The sequence below is a fragment of the Trichomonascus vanleenenianus genome, assembly GCF_965637985.1.
Source record: "Trichomonascus vanleenenianus strain CLIB 3782 genome assembly, contig: TRVA0_034S, whole genome shotgun sequence".
Classification (NCBI taxonomy): domain Eukaryota; kingdom Fungi; phylum Ascomycota; class Dipodascomycetes; order Dipodascales; family Trichomonascaceae; genus Blastobotrys; species Blastobotrys vanleenenianus.
Window position 1 is genome coordinate 137,877 of NW_027481853.1, and position 11,820 is coordinate 149,696.

Genomic DNA, 11,820 nt, shown 5'->3' on the forward strand with positions numbered 1-11,820 from the left:
CATCAAATCATCTCCATGGGATTATTCATCCATCTCCATTCCTCCAACAACCTCGTAATCCATCGAATTGGTATCAGAAGAATAAGTAAGGTCGTAATCCGGATCTTCCAGTTCGTACTCGCCAAAACTGCTCTTGCGGCGTTGCTTGGCACTCGAGTCCAGCTCCATGACATTCAACAGCGGACTCAAATGGTGTCTAACCGCTCTGATATGCAAATAAGCCACTCGCTTGCGGCGCTTGTTGTAGAAGAACCACATAAGCGACCACATAGTACCCGGCTCGTCCTCGAGGAACGACTGAGGAGGCGTGTGAGCGTAAATAACCGAGTCTCGAAGGTCAATCTGCTCGTCCAATGCGTCCCACATGCCCGGAGGGACCGCCTGGCCAAGGCCAAACAGCACATTGTTGAAATCATTGATCACCTTGACAGCGTTGGGCACCCGAGTAAAGTCCTCGGGCTGTAAAGACGAGAAATCATGGTCTGGGTGCGTCGCATTGAGCACAGACACTAGATACGCAAACGTCTTTCGCGACGCCGGCTGGTCCAGAGGACCAAACGGACTCTCGCTGTACGCAGCCCCTCGGGAGTCAAGACTCTGCGCAAGACTGGGGCCCCGGCCCGCCGTGAAGGTCGGGTGATGCGGAGGGGGGCTTCCCAGATACATAGAGACCGAAGGAGGAGAGGCCGATGAGGGCATGAAATCATTCTCTACAAGCGGATTTCGATAGGTCAGGCTGTCCAGCTGCTGCTGAATGTGCTCCTGATGCAGCGAATAGAGCTGCTTGTCTAGCGCCTTGTATAACTTTTTATCAGTTCCGGCTGGCTTGGTGGTAAAAAGGTCAATACCGCCGGTAATCTTGGCCTCCGCAGTCTCGAACTGCAGCGCTGAATTCAGCTTCTGGAATTCTGGGATGTTATTCACGAACTGGAAGCTGTTAGCTCTTACGTCGCCCACCAACCTTCCCCCACATACCACGGCACATGGTGGTACTTACTTTCATTATCAGTAAATCCGGCTTATTTCTGGGGCTTCAGCCAAATAAAAAAGGATTCACTATTAGGCCTCGGGACTAAGTCGTAGTTCACGCGATTCTACACGCTCTTCTCAAAGAAATGGGCCAATATAACTCGTTGCTCAAGGGACAGTGTCAGGATGCAGTCATCGGCAGATGTCGGGGGAGGGGAATGAAGGGACACAAGGTGGTGGGGCGCGCGCTTTCCTCCCAATTACCGCATTAGGCCGACGCACGTTGGGGACTCCTTCTGTCCGGGTTCATGCACACGTGATGCATTGGGTCACGTGAAAGCAGCCTCACCCCATGCGGCGCAAGCCCCGCTCCTCATCTTCTTCTTCCTCGTGGGTGCGATGCAGGCCAGCGGGACGTGTGTTTCGTGTTGGTGAGACCCAAAGGGCTAAGAAAAAGGATGGTGCCGCTTGGCTGGTGGAGAGAGAGACACCCCCGCGTAGCTCCATCTACCAGCGGTACAATAGTTACAAGAAATACTCAGCCACTGGGCGTTTCATGGGCACAATGCGGTCTCCCGAGATGTCAGTGTCTCGCGCTTCGAAAATAGGGTATGTCCGTTCGAATTGGTCGTCGATCTTAAGTATAGCTGCAACGTTGCCGCACCTATAGCAGTAGTTTGGTGCACTCCAAACAGTCACTAGCGAACTGTCAAACATCTCTTTGTATCCTTCAAGAACCAATTGGTGTGCCCGAGCAATAAGCGACGTATTGTTTGCGTGGTTAAACTGGTGCACCGGAGACGGGCCAAATAGATAACCCGCTCCCCGTGGGGACACACCCCAGGATTTGACCGCTAGCGAAGAGGAGGCATCAAATGCATCCGCTCCGCCATCCTTCTCGTTCCGCTTATTACCATCTGCCTCATCAATTGGCGGAGACGAGACGTCCATAGTATCATCTGGGTCCGACCACAACAAATCGCACATGGGACCCTCGTGTGGCACCTCCTGCTTGCGGTCTATCTGGCGAATCTCGTTCAAAGACTTGATCGCCGGCGAAAGTCCGCCATGAACACAAAACACGCCGCCAGGACCCCCTACCAACGCTGACAGGGACAGGTAATCAAACACTTCACAACACAGACGCCACACAGACGCCGAGCCATATTTCCGAACGCATTCATCGTAGAATCCATAGGCCGTAGTGATCTGACGTGACTCGTGATTGCCGCGGATCAGCGTAATACGATCAGGGTACCGTACCTTGAGACACAGTAGCAGTAAAAAAGACTCGAGGGAGTAGAAGCCCCGGTCGACGAAATCACCGAGAAAGAGGTAGTTTGTAAACGGGCACTCGCCACCTATGCTAAACAGAGTAAGCAGGTCGTGGAACTGGCCGTGGATGTCGCCGCAGATCGTCACTGGAGTCGGGACCAGTTGCACGTTGCTCTCTTCTATGAGGAGTTCCTGGGCTTTGAGGCAGAGCTGCCGCACCAGAGTCTCTGGCACGTGCTTACACGCCTTAAGGAGATCTATCATTTCATCGACCGTACTCATCGTTGGGGATCAATTGGGGTTAATTTGAGCCACCCGCAAACACCGCGTCCCGTTTGTACCGTGAAATGAAAAAAATCGCGGGTCTCGCGCGTTATTATGTGTGGGAGCGAACTTCCCACCACCACCGCCATTTTACCCCTGGGTAACCGTACTTTGGGTTGTTTACGAGTTGACATAGTTTAGCGAGACAAGCGTTTATTATTTGTAACCTTCGTTGTTTAAAAAATGTTGAATAGAATGAGTTGTTCAAGTTACCAGTAGTATAAATCATTACAGGCACTACAGTATTGGTTACCAGGGTACACTGTACTGGGTACCACCTGTAGAGAAAGGTTGGTTAACAAAAAGTGGCTCTCAGCATCCATATATGGGCTAATAGCTACCACTTTATGACTCTTTGGGTAAAGCAGCATATTTGGGGAAACGTGGGGAGACCGCGTGAATGTTACGAATGGTGAGTAATTTCAGCAGTCGTGTGGCTGAGAGTTCCGCGTGATTGTGATGGTAATTCTAAAGCTCACTAACTAGGTATGAAAGTCTGATTAACTCGACCCGCAGATTATTCTAGTTCTGAAATACCTTTTAAAATGTTGCACCTGTGTTCTACATAGACTCAGAAATGTTTAGTCACTAGGGGACACTGAGTGCCACAGTGAAATATTCTCTCCAACGAACATTACCGTAACTTAATCCAATATGTACAACGAATTACTATTTATAAATTACCCTATGCAATTGGTTTAGCAGGATCTATTGTGCGTTTTAGTTTTAAACTGAGGCGCATGTAGCTCTACCGGTTTATCGAAATATATCTATTAGCCGTAGGCAGGATGTATCAGGACATTGCCTTTGAAATTTTAATGCCAACCGCTGATATAAATATTTTTAACAATTATTTCTGTCCGGAGCTTCTCACTGGCAAATGAATACAAAACTTGTTATAACGACCGGCTATTGTGCTCAATCTTTATGTGCGTTGACTGCCACTTGGCGCTGGCTCTTTGACACTCTGGGCCTTTTTTTGTGCCAAGCATCGTCGGCTGGTCGACTCTTTACTTGCCTCCTGGAGGAATGGCTTTTGAATTTCATAGAGACGGCACGGACTCCATTCATGTGGAACTGGCGACAGTAAATTGCCGATTAGCGCGTGTCCCTACGCAATTGAGCGGGCTGGCTTAGTACGTATTGGTTGCTATCCGTCAAGCAATTTAACAATCGTAATGTAGTGTGTGTGTCAGCTGCATTTGAAGGGCCATATAGATATCCTTTAACAGAAAATATAAAGCGGTGAAGGAGCTGTGCTAACGCTAAGCCAAGGAGTCAAAAGCTCCGAGTAGACGCTGCAACTAGGATGGGCAAACATCTCACATTGGTTGCACACTATCCTTTTAGCAACGGCGCCAAATAGGATCCTGCTGAAAGCTTGCCAAGGGAAATGAGATATCTACCGATAGTTCAAGTTGTAAGCGTTCCCATAGAAGTACTTCTCTCTGCGGAAGAAATTTAATTCCAATGCATGTAATATTTAGCAATCTTAGCAAAGAAGAAATAGCCAAATCAACCAAGCTGAAGATCTCTCCTGTTCTCCATATCATGAACATGAAATTTACAGTCCAGCAGCACATACGCCATCACCGTTTCCCCATTACTTTTTTTAATACCAACCATATCTCCAAAGAGAGAAGGAAGACAAATAGACTTTGAAAATCCCTGCTCAAGATGAGGTCGGCTCCTGTACACTTGATTTGCCGGTCCTTGATACCTTGAAAGTTGGGGGTACGGGCACCAATTCAAAAGTCTTTGAAGCTCAATATGATTTACAAATATCTAAAGAGGGCAAAAATTTTGTGAGAAAGCTCTAGTACTGTAGATAGGCGATAATGACGGCTTCTTTGACACTTTCTATATCGAAGACAAGTTTTGCACTCGCAAAGTACATCTATAAAGATCTTTCATTTTCAGAGAGGGCAAATCCCCAAGTTTTATGGCTCTTTTTCTATTCGTTTCCCAGAGTCTCCCTCATAGAGATTGATAACGAAGGTTTCAATGGATGCAAAGTTCGGCTCATACTGATGAAATATATACCCAAGGGCTTGTGGCTTAGAAACGTCATTTTCGCAGAATCTGGATTTTCACGGGGAGCGGGTTTGAGTTGATTTTACCCATGATGCTTCACGCCGTCAGAATAATATCTAAACGGTTAAACTCGTCTTTATCCGGGGCAATATATTTCTCCACTTTTGCGGGCCAGGCATATGGTAGACGCGGCTCAATGCTGCTACTGTAATCACTCGAGAGATGCGAAGTTATTCTATGCCGCAACGTCTTACTAAGTACATGATGTATCAGTAATTAAAAGAACCCTAGTACAGCAGGTACTCCTGATCAAGAGATGCCAAAGATGTTGGCTACAGTATCCTCCGCGTAGCGGAGCCAAGGGGGTTTGGGGGCTGGCCCCCAAGTACATTAGAACAGCGAAGTACTCATGGGGGGACCAGTCCCCCCAAACCCCCCTGTGGCTCCGCTTCGCGGAGAGATTGTTGACTTCATAGGAATAGCAACTCGCAAATAATTCATTTGGTATATATTCTCCCCTGAATGTGCGTTTTATTTGAGAGAGAGAGTACTGTATGCGATTACGGAATTACACAGCGTATATCGTAGGTCATCTACCTCTATTTCAGGGCGATATCATGCCGGTAATGGAGTTAAGGAGAAAGTTCTTTTGAGACATGCAAGTTTTCACTCAGAAAAAAATGATACCCCAGGGCGCACAGGGATCATATATATTATCCATGGTTCATTTGACTCCCGTACATGTGGTAATTGAAGCATTTACCCTGGGTAACTGCGTGATAAAGATGCAATGGTGTACTGGAGTTCACGGAAAGTACATATAGTAGTGACAGCTGCATGCTAGACACGATGACATGCATAAAACACTGCGCCTGGAAAGCTTACGTCGACAGCGACGATATTTCTTAGGCACAGATAGGAGCTTCAGACATCCAAGGTGCTAGACTCCTGCAAAGATCTCAATTTACTTGCATACAGCAAATTGTGCTCGCTTCAGCCACCTCCAAAAAATAACCAACCGCCTCTCAATCTCGGCGCAGCCGAGCTACGGGGGTTTGGGGGCTGGCCCCCAAGAAACCACTCATTCTGCAGTTCATCGATCACACGAACAATAAGACAGAGTAACAATAGCCGAGCTGTGCACAGTGGGCAGACGTGAGCTTAATTTAATCTGGAATTCCATGCGTCCAGGGTCTCACCGCACCCGGCGGCGGACTTCCGTTTTGGGAACAAGCACGTGCAGGCCCCTCCCCCTGATTCTATCTTTGTCTGCGCGCGCTCGGAGGCCGTAGGGTCGCTATTCAAAAATAGCGTCAATCCTTTCTCTTTTATTTGTAAATGTTTCTCGCTGACAATCGAGCATTCTTTCCATTGCCTCAGCACGACAAATTGAGTCAGCATTTGGCTAGACACCTCTCGTGCATGACAGGTACATATGTATTGCGCCTACAGATTGTTAAGGCGGCCGCCTGTTAGCCCTGCTGCGGCTCGCATTTGCGTCAGAATATGAATCAGGGATGATGATATGAAGCTTTTACTGTCGTCATAGGTGTTTAGTTCTTGCTCTGCGAGCCAACGGTACTACCATAGCTATAACTATGGCCTTTGGAAGTCATCTCTTATCTCTTACTCTGGTCTCCACGGGGGCAACACAGTCTCTGTGGCGATTAGACGCCAGAGGGGGTGAGCGCGCGCGTGCGCGCGCATACATTACTGCGGGCTTTGGCAGGGTCCGCCGTGCGTCCTGCCATATCGGGCAACCACTCTTCGGGGTTTCATGCACGCATTAAGGCGTGTGTTACCATAACAACGGGATGCCTGCCGTATAACCCCCCTCCCCCTTTCCAGCCAGGGCACTGGAGGACATGAGACAGGGAAAAAACACATTCTCTTCTTCTTCTGAATCACCAGATCAGAGGACAATTGCTTCAGTCAAAATTCCAATTGCCAGGCACCGCCGTTTTTTCCTATATTACGCGCTGAATTTCTCCCTCCCAAACTTTATTTTCTCTTTTACTTCTTTCTTGAATTAACGTTAAGACAGAGTGTAGAGGAAATCGTGCCCCTTTGGACAGGAGAAGGTAATATAGGATTTTTTTGCTTGGTATTCATTGGACCCTCCGTGAATATTTGTTAAAAAAAATCCGCCTCGCCGCCCTTCATTCTGGACATTCTATTCACCATTCTGGGACACATTGCACGATACTCTGACGAAGTCGTAAGACGCGCTCAGACACTAGTCTACTTATTTGAGAGAGATAACTCCCTAGCGGTCGGCATTGAAAATATGGCGAATAGCAGCAAGAACGTGTCGTCCTCGTCCGCCGTGGCGGACGCGGTCGTGTTCAACGTTGCCATTCTCCTCCTGTCGGTTGGCGCATTCTTGTTTTTGCGACCGCGCCAGCCGCAGATCTATCAGTCGAGGACTAAGGCTGCCATGATTCCTGACGAGAGCCGCCCCAAGCCGCTGGCCAAGGGCATCTTCCGGTGGTTCACGGACCTCGTAACTCGCCCGGACTCGGTCATTCTGCGTGACGCAGGGCTTGATGGATACTTCTTTTTGCGGTACATGCGGTCAATTGCCATGATCATGATGGTCGGCGTCGTTGTGCTGTATCCCATTCTGCTACCCGTCAATGCTACTGGCGGTGGCACTCCGCAGGGCCAGAGCCAGACGGGATTCGACATTCTGGCGTTTGGCAACGTGCAAAACCCGAAGCGGTACTACGCTCATGTTTTCATGAGCTGGATCTTCTACGGGTTCATCATCTTCACACTGTACCGTGAAGTGTGTTACTACGTAGCGGTGCGTCAGGCCGTCCTGACCTCACCATTCTACTCGAACCGAATCAGCTCGCGGTCGATTCTCATTGGCACGGTCCCAAAGGAGTATTTGAGCGTAGAGGGTATCACCAGCCTGTTTGACGGTGTCAAGAACGTTTGGATCAACCGTAACTTCAAGAAGCTCAACAAAAAGGTCAAGGAGCGGGCCAAGCTGGCCAACAAAATCGAGGGCGCTGAGACCAATCTGCTCAAGAAAGCCGTAAAGACCCGGCTCAAGAGCGAGAAGAAAGGCAACCCAATTGAGTCTACCGACATCAACGACTACGTACCGCCCAAAAAGCGCCCCACCTACCGGCTCAAGCCCATCATTGGCAAAAAAGTAGACACCATTGAGCACGCCAGTACCGAGATCCAGAAGCTCAACCCCGAAATCGCCGAGCTCCAGAGCGCATACTACAAATTCTCGCCGCTCAACTCGGCGTTTGTACTGTTTGAGACCCAGGCTCAGGCCGAATTTGCCTTCCAGACACTAGCACATCACCAGGCGTTCCGAATGGCACCGCGATACATTGGTGTGCGACCAGACGACGTTTTCTGGCCCAATCTGCGACTTTTGTGGTGGGAGCGGCTCTTTCGAGCTACTGGTGCTGCTGCAGTCATCTGTGTGCTTGTCATCTTCTGGGCCGTCCCGGTTGCCTTTGTCGGTGCCCTGTCCAACATTGATAGTCTGACCCAGAAACTGCCGTGGCTCAAGTTTGTGTACAACCTACCACCACAATTGTTTGGTCTAATTTCGTCGCTGTTGCCAACTATTCTGCTGGCTGTTCTCATGGCCCTTCTACCCCCCTTCATTCGAGCTATGGGTATGCTTTCCGGCTACCCAACGGGGACTCTCATTGAATACTACGCACAGCAGGCTTACTTTGCGTTCCAGGTTATCCAGGTGTTTTTGGTTACGACGATTACCTCGGGTGCCACTGCCGTTGTGGAGCAGATTATAGACGACCCTACCAGCGCTATGGGTCTGCTGGCCAGTAACCTTCCCAAGGCGTCGAACTTCTACATTTCTTACTTCCTTTTGCAAGGGTTCTCAGCCTGTGGTGCTATGCTGCTGCAGATTGTGACCCTTGTGCTGTTCCACGCTTTGAGGTTTGTTCTCGATAAGACTCCGCGGAAGATTTGGAACCGATGGAACGTCATTGGCGGTCCCGGCTGGGGTATCATCTTCCCCGTGTACACTAACTTGGCGGTCATTGCCATCACGTACTCCATTATTGCGCCGATTCTGGTTGTTTTCGCCGCCCTGACGTTTGGCCTCATTTACATCGCCTACTTGCACAACCTCATGTTCATTTCCCTGCCCACCGAGGGCCGAGGCATGTACTATGTGCGAGCTATCTACCAGACCTTTGTTGGTCTCTACATTGGTGAGATCTGCTTGCTTGGTCTATTTGTCGTGGCCAAAGCCTGGGGCCCGATTGTGCTTGAGGCCATTCTCATTGGTGCCACTGTGTTTGTCCAGGTCAACATGCAGTCTGCCTTTGCGCCACTGGAGCAGGCGCTGCCGCGAGATTTGCTCATGAGCGCTGCTGCCGAGCAGAAGAGCAGCTCGCCCGCCCCAAGTGATCCATTTGACAACCCAATTGGCGAGGGCACTTCGACCAACGCTATCAGCCACCATGCCGGTATGGAGAAGGTCTCCACCGAGAACAGCGTTGACCGAAAGGACCCTGGAATTGTCGACGAAGAGCACGACACTGGCCTCCGGGGAGCTACTAAGAAGGCTACGAAGCACGTGGGCATGATGGCTCGCTACTTCCAGCCGTACAAGTACTTGACGCCCGAGCGAATCTCGCGTGACTTCCTGCCTGATCTCTACCACCAGCCGCTTCCTCCGCTCAGCGATGAGGAGGAGGCCAAGGCGTTCTGCCACCCATCGATCACGGATACTAACCCGGTTGTGTGGTTCCCGCGAGATCCATATGGCTTGAGTACGCAGCAGGTCGAGTTGTTAAGCGATCGGAACGTTGATGCTCATGATGATCATGCGTGGTTTGCCATTAATGAAAAGAAGAAGAAGGCCCGCATTGAGACTTCTAACGATGCCCTGGTTCCAACCTGGAGTGCCCCAATTACTTACTGATTTTGCCTTTTTTTGTGTCTACTGATGTAATCTCTCTCTCTCTTAATTGTTAATCTTTTTTTTTGTTTTTACCTTCCTCGAGCTATCTATTCTAAAGATCCTGGGGGCCAGCCCCCAGACCCCCGTAGCTCCGCTTCGCGGAGGGTATCGTGATTGAGTCTTGGTACTAATGGTCTGAACTGTATCTTTACGTCTGCTGTAGTACTGTAATACTATAATGATAATGAAATTGTTAATAATACTGTAATAGTACTGTAACTGTTAATAATACTGTAATTGCAGCTACGTCTAACGTTAGCTTAGAGACATACCGTTGAATACAAGGCTTTCCACTACCATACTCCAAGACAGTTTAATAGAGCAAAACATGATGAAAAGAGTCCATTCGTCTTTATGTTCTTCCATGCCAGTCCTACAAAAACCACAAGCCGAACTTGGAGCAATTTCACAAGAGATATACGGAAGGGGTGAGCCGCTTGCGGCTCATGCGGCTGAACTCTGTACACGCGTGATACCCCCCACCGCTATCGCTGTTCTCAATAGCCCAATAGTTAGCACTATCAGGGAGTTCTCAGGCAGGCAGAAGCTCTAATTTATGCAGTAGCGCACAACCCATTCGTCCGCGTAGCCCTGGCACATACGCGAGAATGACGTGCTTCTTCAACCCGGGGCCCTTAAGGGGTGAAAGAATTCCGGGACGGTAAAAAAGGCCGGCACCGGAGGGGGTGAAATTTCATTGGAAGCCTCGCCCCAACAAGACGCATCACCTCTTTTGACTCTTGACAACACGCACGCAAACACAAATGTCTTCTGAGTATTCCATTCGAAAGGTTGGTGCTCCATACACTCTGGAGCACCGAGTGTTCATCGAGAAGGATGGCAAGCCAATTTCCTCTTTCCACGACATCCCACTCTACGCCAACCCTGAGAAGACCATTCTCAACATGGTGGTCGAGGTTCCACGATGGACCAACGCTAAGCTGGAGATCAGCAAGGAGGAGCCATTGAACCCAATTCTCCAGGACACCAAGAAGGGCAAGCTCCGATTTGTGCGAAACTGCTTCCCGCACCACGGGTACATTCACAACTACGGTGCCTTCCCTCAGACTTGGGAGGACCCAAATGCTGTTCACCCAGAGACCAAGGCCAATGGCGACAACGATCCATTGGACGTTTGCGAGATTGGTGAGGCTGTTGGTTACACTGGTCAGGTGAAGCAGGTTAAGGTGCTTGGTGTCATGGCTCTGCTTGATGAGGGTGAGACTGACTGGAAGATCATCGTCATTGACGTTAACGATCCACACGCTTCTAAGGTTAATGATATTGAGGATGTGGAGCGACACTTCCCAGGTCTTCTGCGAGCCACTAACGAGTGGTTCCGAATCTACAAGATTCCTGACGGTAAGCCAGAGAACCAGTTTGCCTTCTCTGGTGAGTGCAAGAACAAGAAGTACGCTGAGGACATTATCCGAGAGTGTGCTGAGGCTTGGGAGCGATTGTTCCACGGCAAGATTGAGAACACCAAGAACATTGCTCTTGAGAACACTACTCATGAGGGTCACGCTGCTCAGAAGAACGTTGAGTCGCTCAATGTTCCGGCCAACGAGGAGCTTCCAGCTGCTCCAATTGACCAGTCTATTGACAAGTGGTTCTTCATCTCTGGTGCTTCTGTTTAAACCCACTTTTTTCATCTTGGTTAGTTTGTAAATGAATGTGTATAAACGGAAATTAACAATTTCATTGATTTGAATGGTAGAAGCGAATCAACTGTAGTCATGGACCAATTGGCCAAATGATTTCTGGATTACTGTTTCTGTAAAGCAAGTCAGGGTTGATTGCCGAAAGCACAGTAAACCACATCACGACGCACATTTGATTCCAAAGCGTCTTACCTCCTTCTTTATGTGGTCATAGAAATTCAGAATTGTTGATTATCCAATTGAATGCAGATATTCAGTATTACGCCACTGTCAGAAGTCAAAAAATGAAGTCATGGGCCAAGTGACTAACTCAATGCTCGACTGATGACAACTTCATTCGACCAATCATGTTCCACCTGAAGTACCGGGGTAACAATTGATATCCGGATCACTGTTGTCAAAAGAAGGAACCAAATCAACATAAAAGTAGTTAGTCAATTAAGCAATCCCCCCCCCCCCCTTCGACCCGAAAACGAATAACGAAATTATGCAATCCCTGGTAATTATGCCGGTAGTATAACACAATCTGTCAATAGATAATTAACAACACTCCTCAACCCAATTGACTGCAATTCTATCATGCAATTCAAC

General features: G+C 48.9%; 4 protein-coding genes across 4 annotated transcripts; 2 read left to right on the top strand and 2 right to left on the bottom strand.

Annotated features, from left to right (window-relative positions):
• Nucleotides 1-21: 21 nt before the first annotated feature.
• MAF1 (RNA polymerase III-inhibiting protein MAF1) lies at nt 22-1,003 on the bottom strand (the record flags this gene model as incomplete). Its single annotated transcript, XM_076686228.1, has 2 exons — nt 22-927; nt 998-1,003. The coding sequence occupies 2 exons, from the start codon at nt 1,001-1,003 to the stop codon at nt 22-24; spliced, it is 912 nt and encodes a 303-aa protein (XP_076539586.1).
• Nucleotides 1,004-1,494: 491 nt separating this feature from the next.
• Nucleotides 1,495-2,526, bottom strand: PPH3 (phosphoprotein phosphatase PP4 catalytic subunit PPH3; the record flags this gene model as incomplete). Its single annotated transcript, XM_076686229.1, has 1 exon — nt 1,495-2,526. The coding sequence occupies one exon, from the start codon at nt 2,524-2,526 to the stop codon at nt 1,495-1,497; it is 1,032 nt and encodes a 343-aa protein (XP_076539587.1).
• Nucleotides 2,527-6,889: 4,363 nt separating this feature from the next.
• Nucleotides 6,890-9,529, top strand: RSN1 (Rsn1p; the record flags this gene model as incomplete). The annotated part of the gene is made up of 1 exon (XM_076686230.1): nt 6,890-9,529. One exon carries the CDS (start codon nt 6,890-6,892, stop codon nt 9,527-9,529), a length of 2,640 nt encoding a protein of 879 aa, XP_076539588.1.
• Nucleotides 9,530-10,332: 803 nt separating this feature from the next.
• Nucleotides 10,333-11,205, top strand: IPP1 (inorganic diphosphatase IPP1; the record flags this gene model as incomplete). The annotated part of the gene is made up of 1 exon (XM_076686231.1): nt 10,333-11,205. The coding sequence occupies one exon, from the start codon at nt 10,333-10,335 to the stop codon at nt 11,203-11,205; it is 873 nt and encodes a 290-aa protein (XP_076539589.1).
• Between the last annotated feature and the right edge of the window lie 615 nt (nt 11,206-11,820).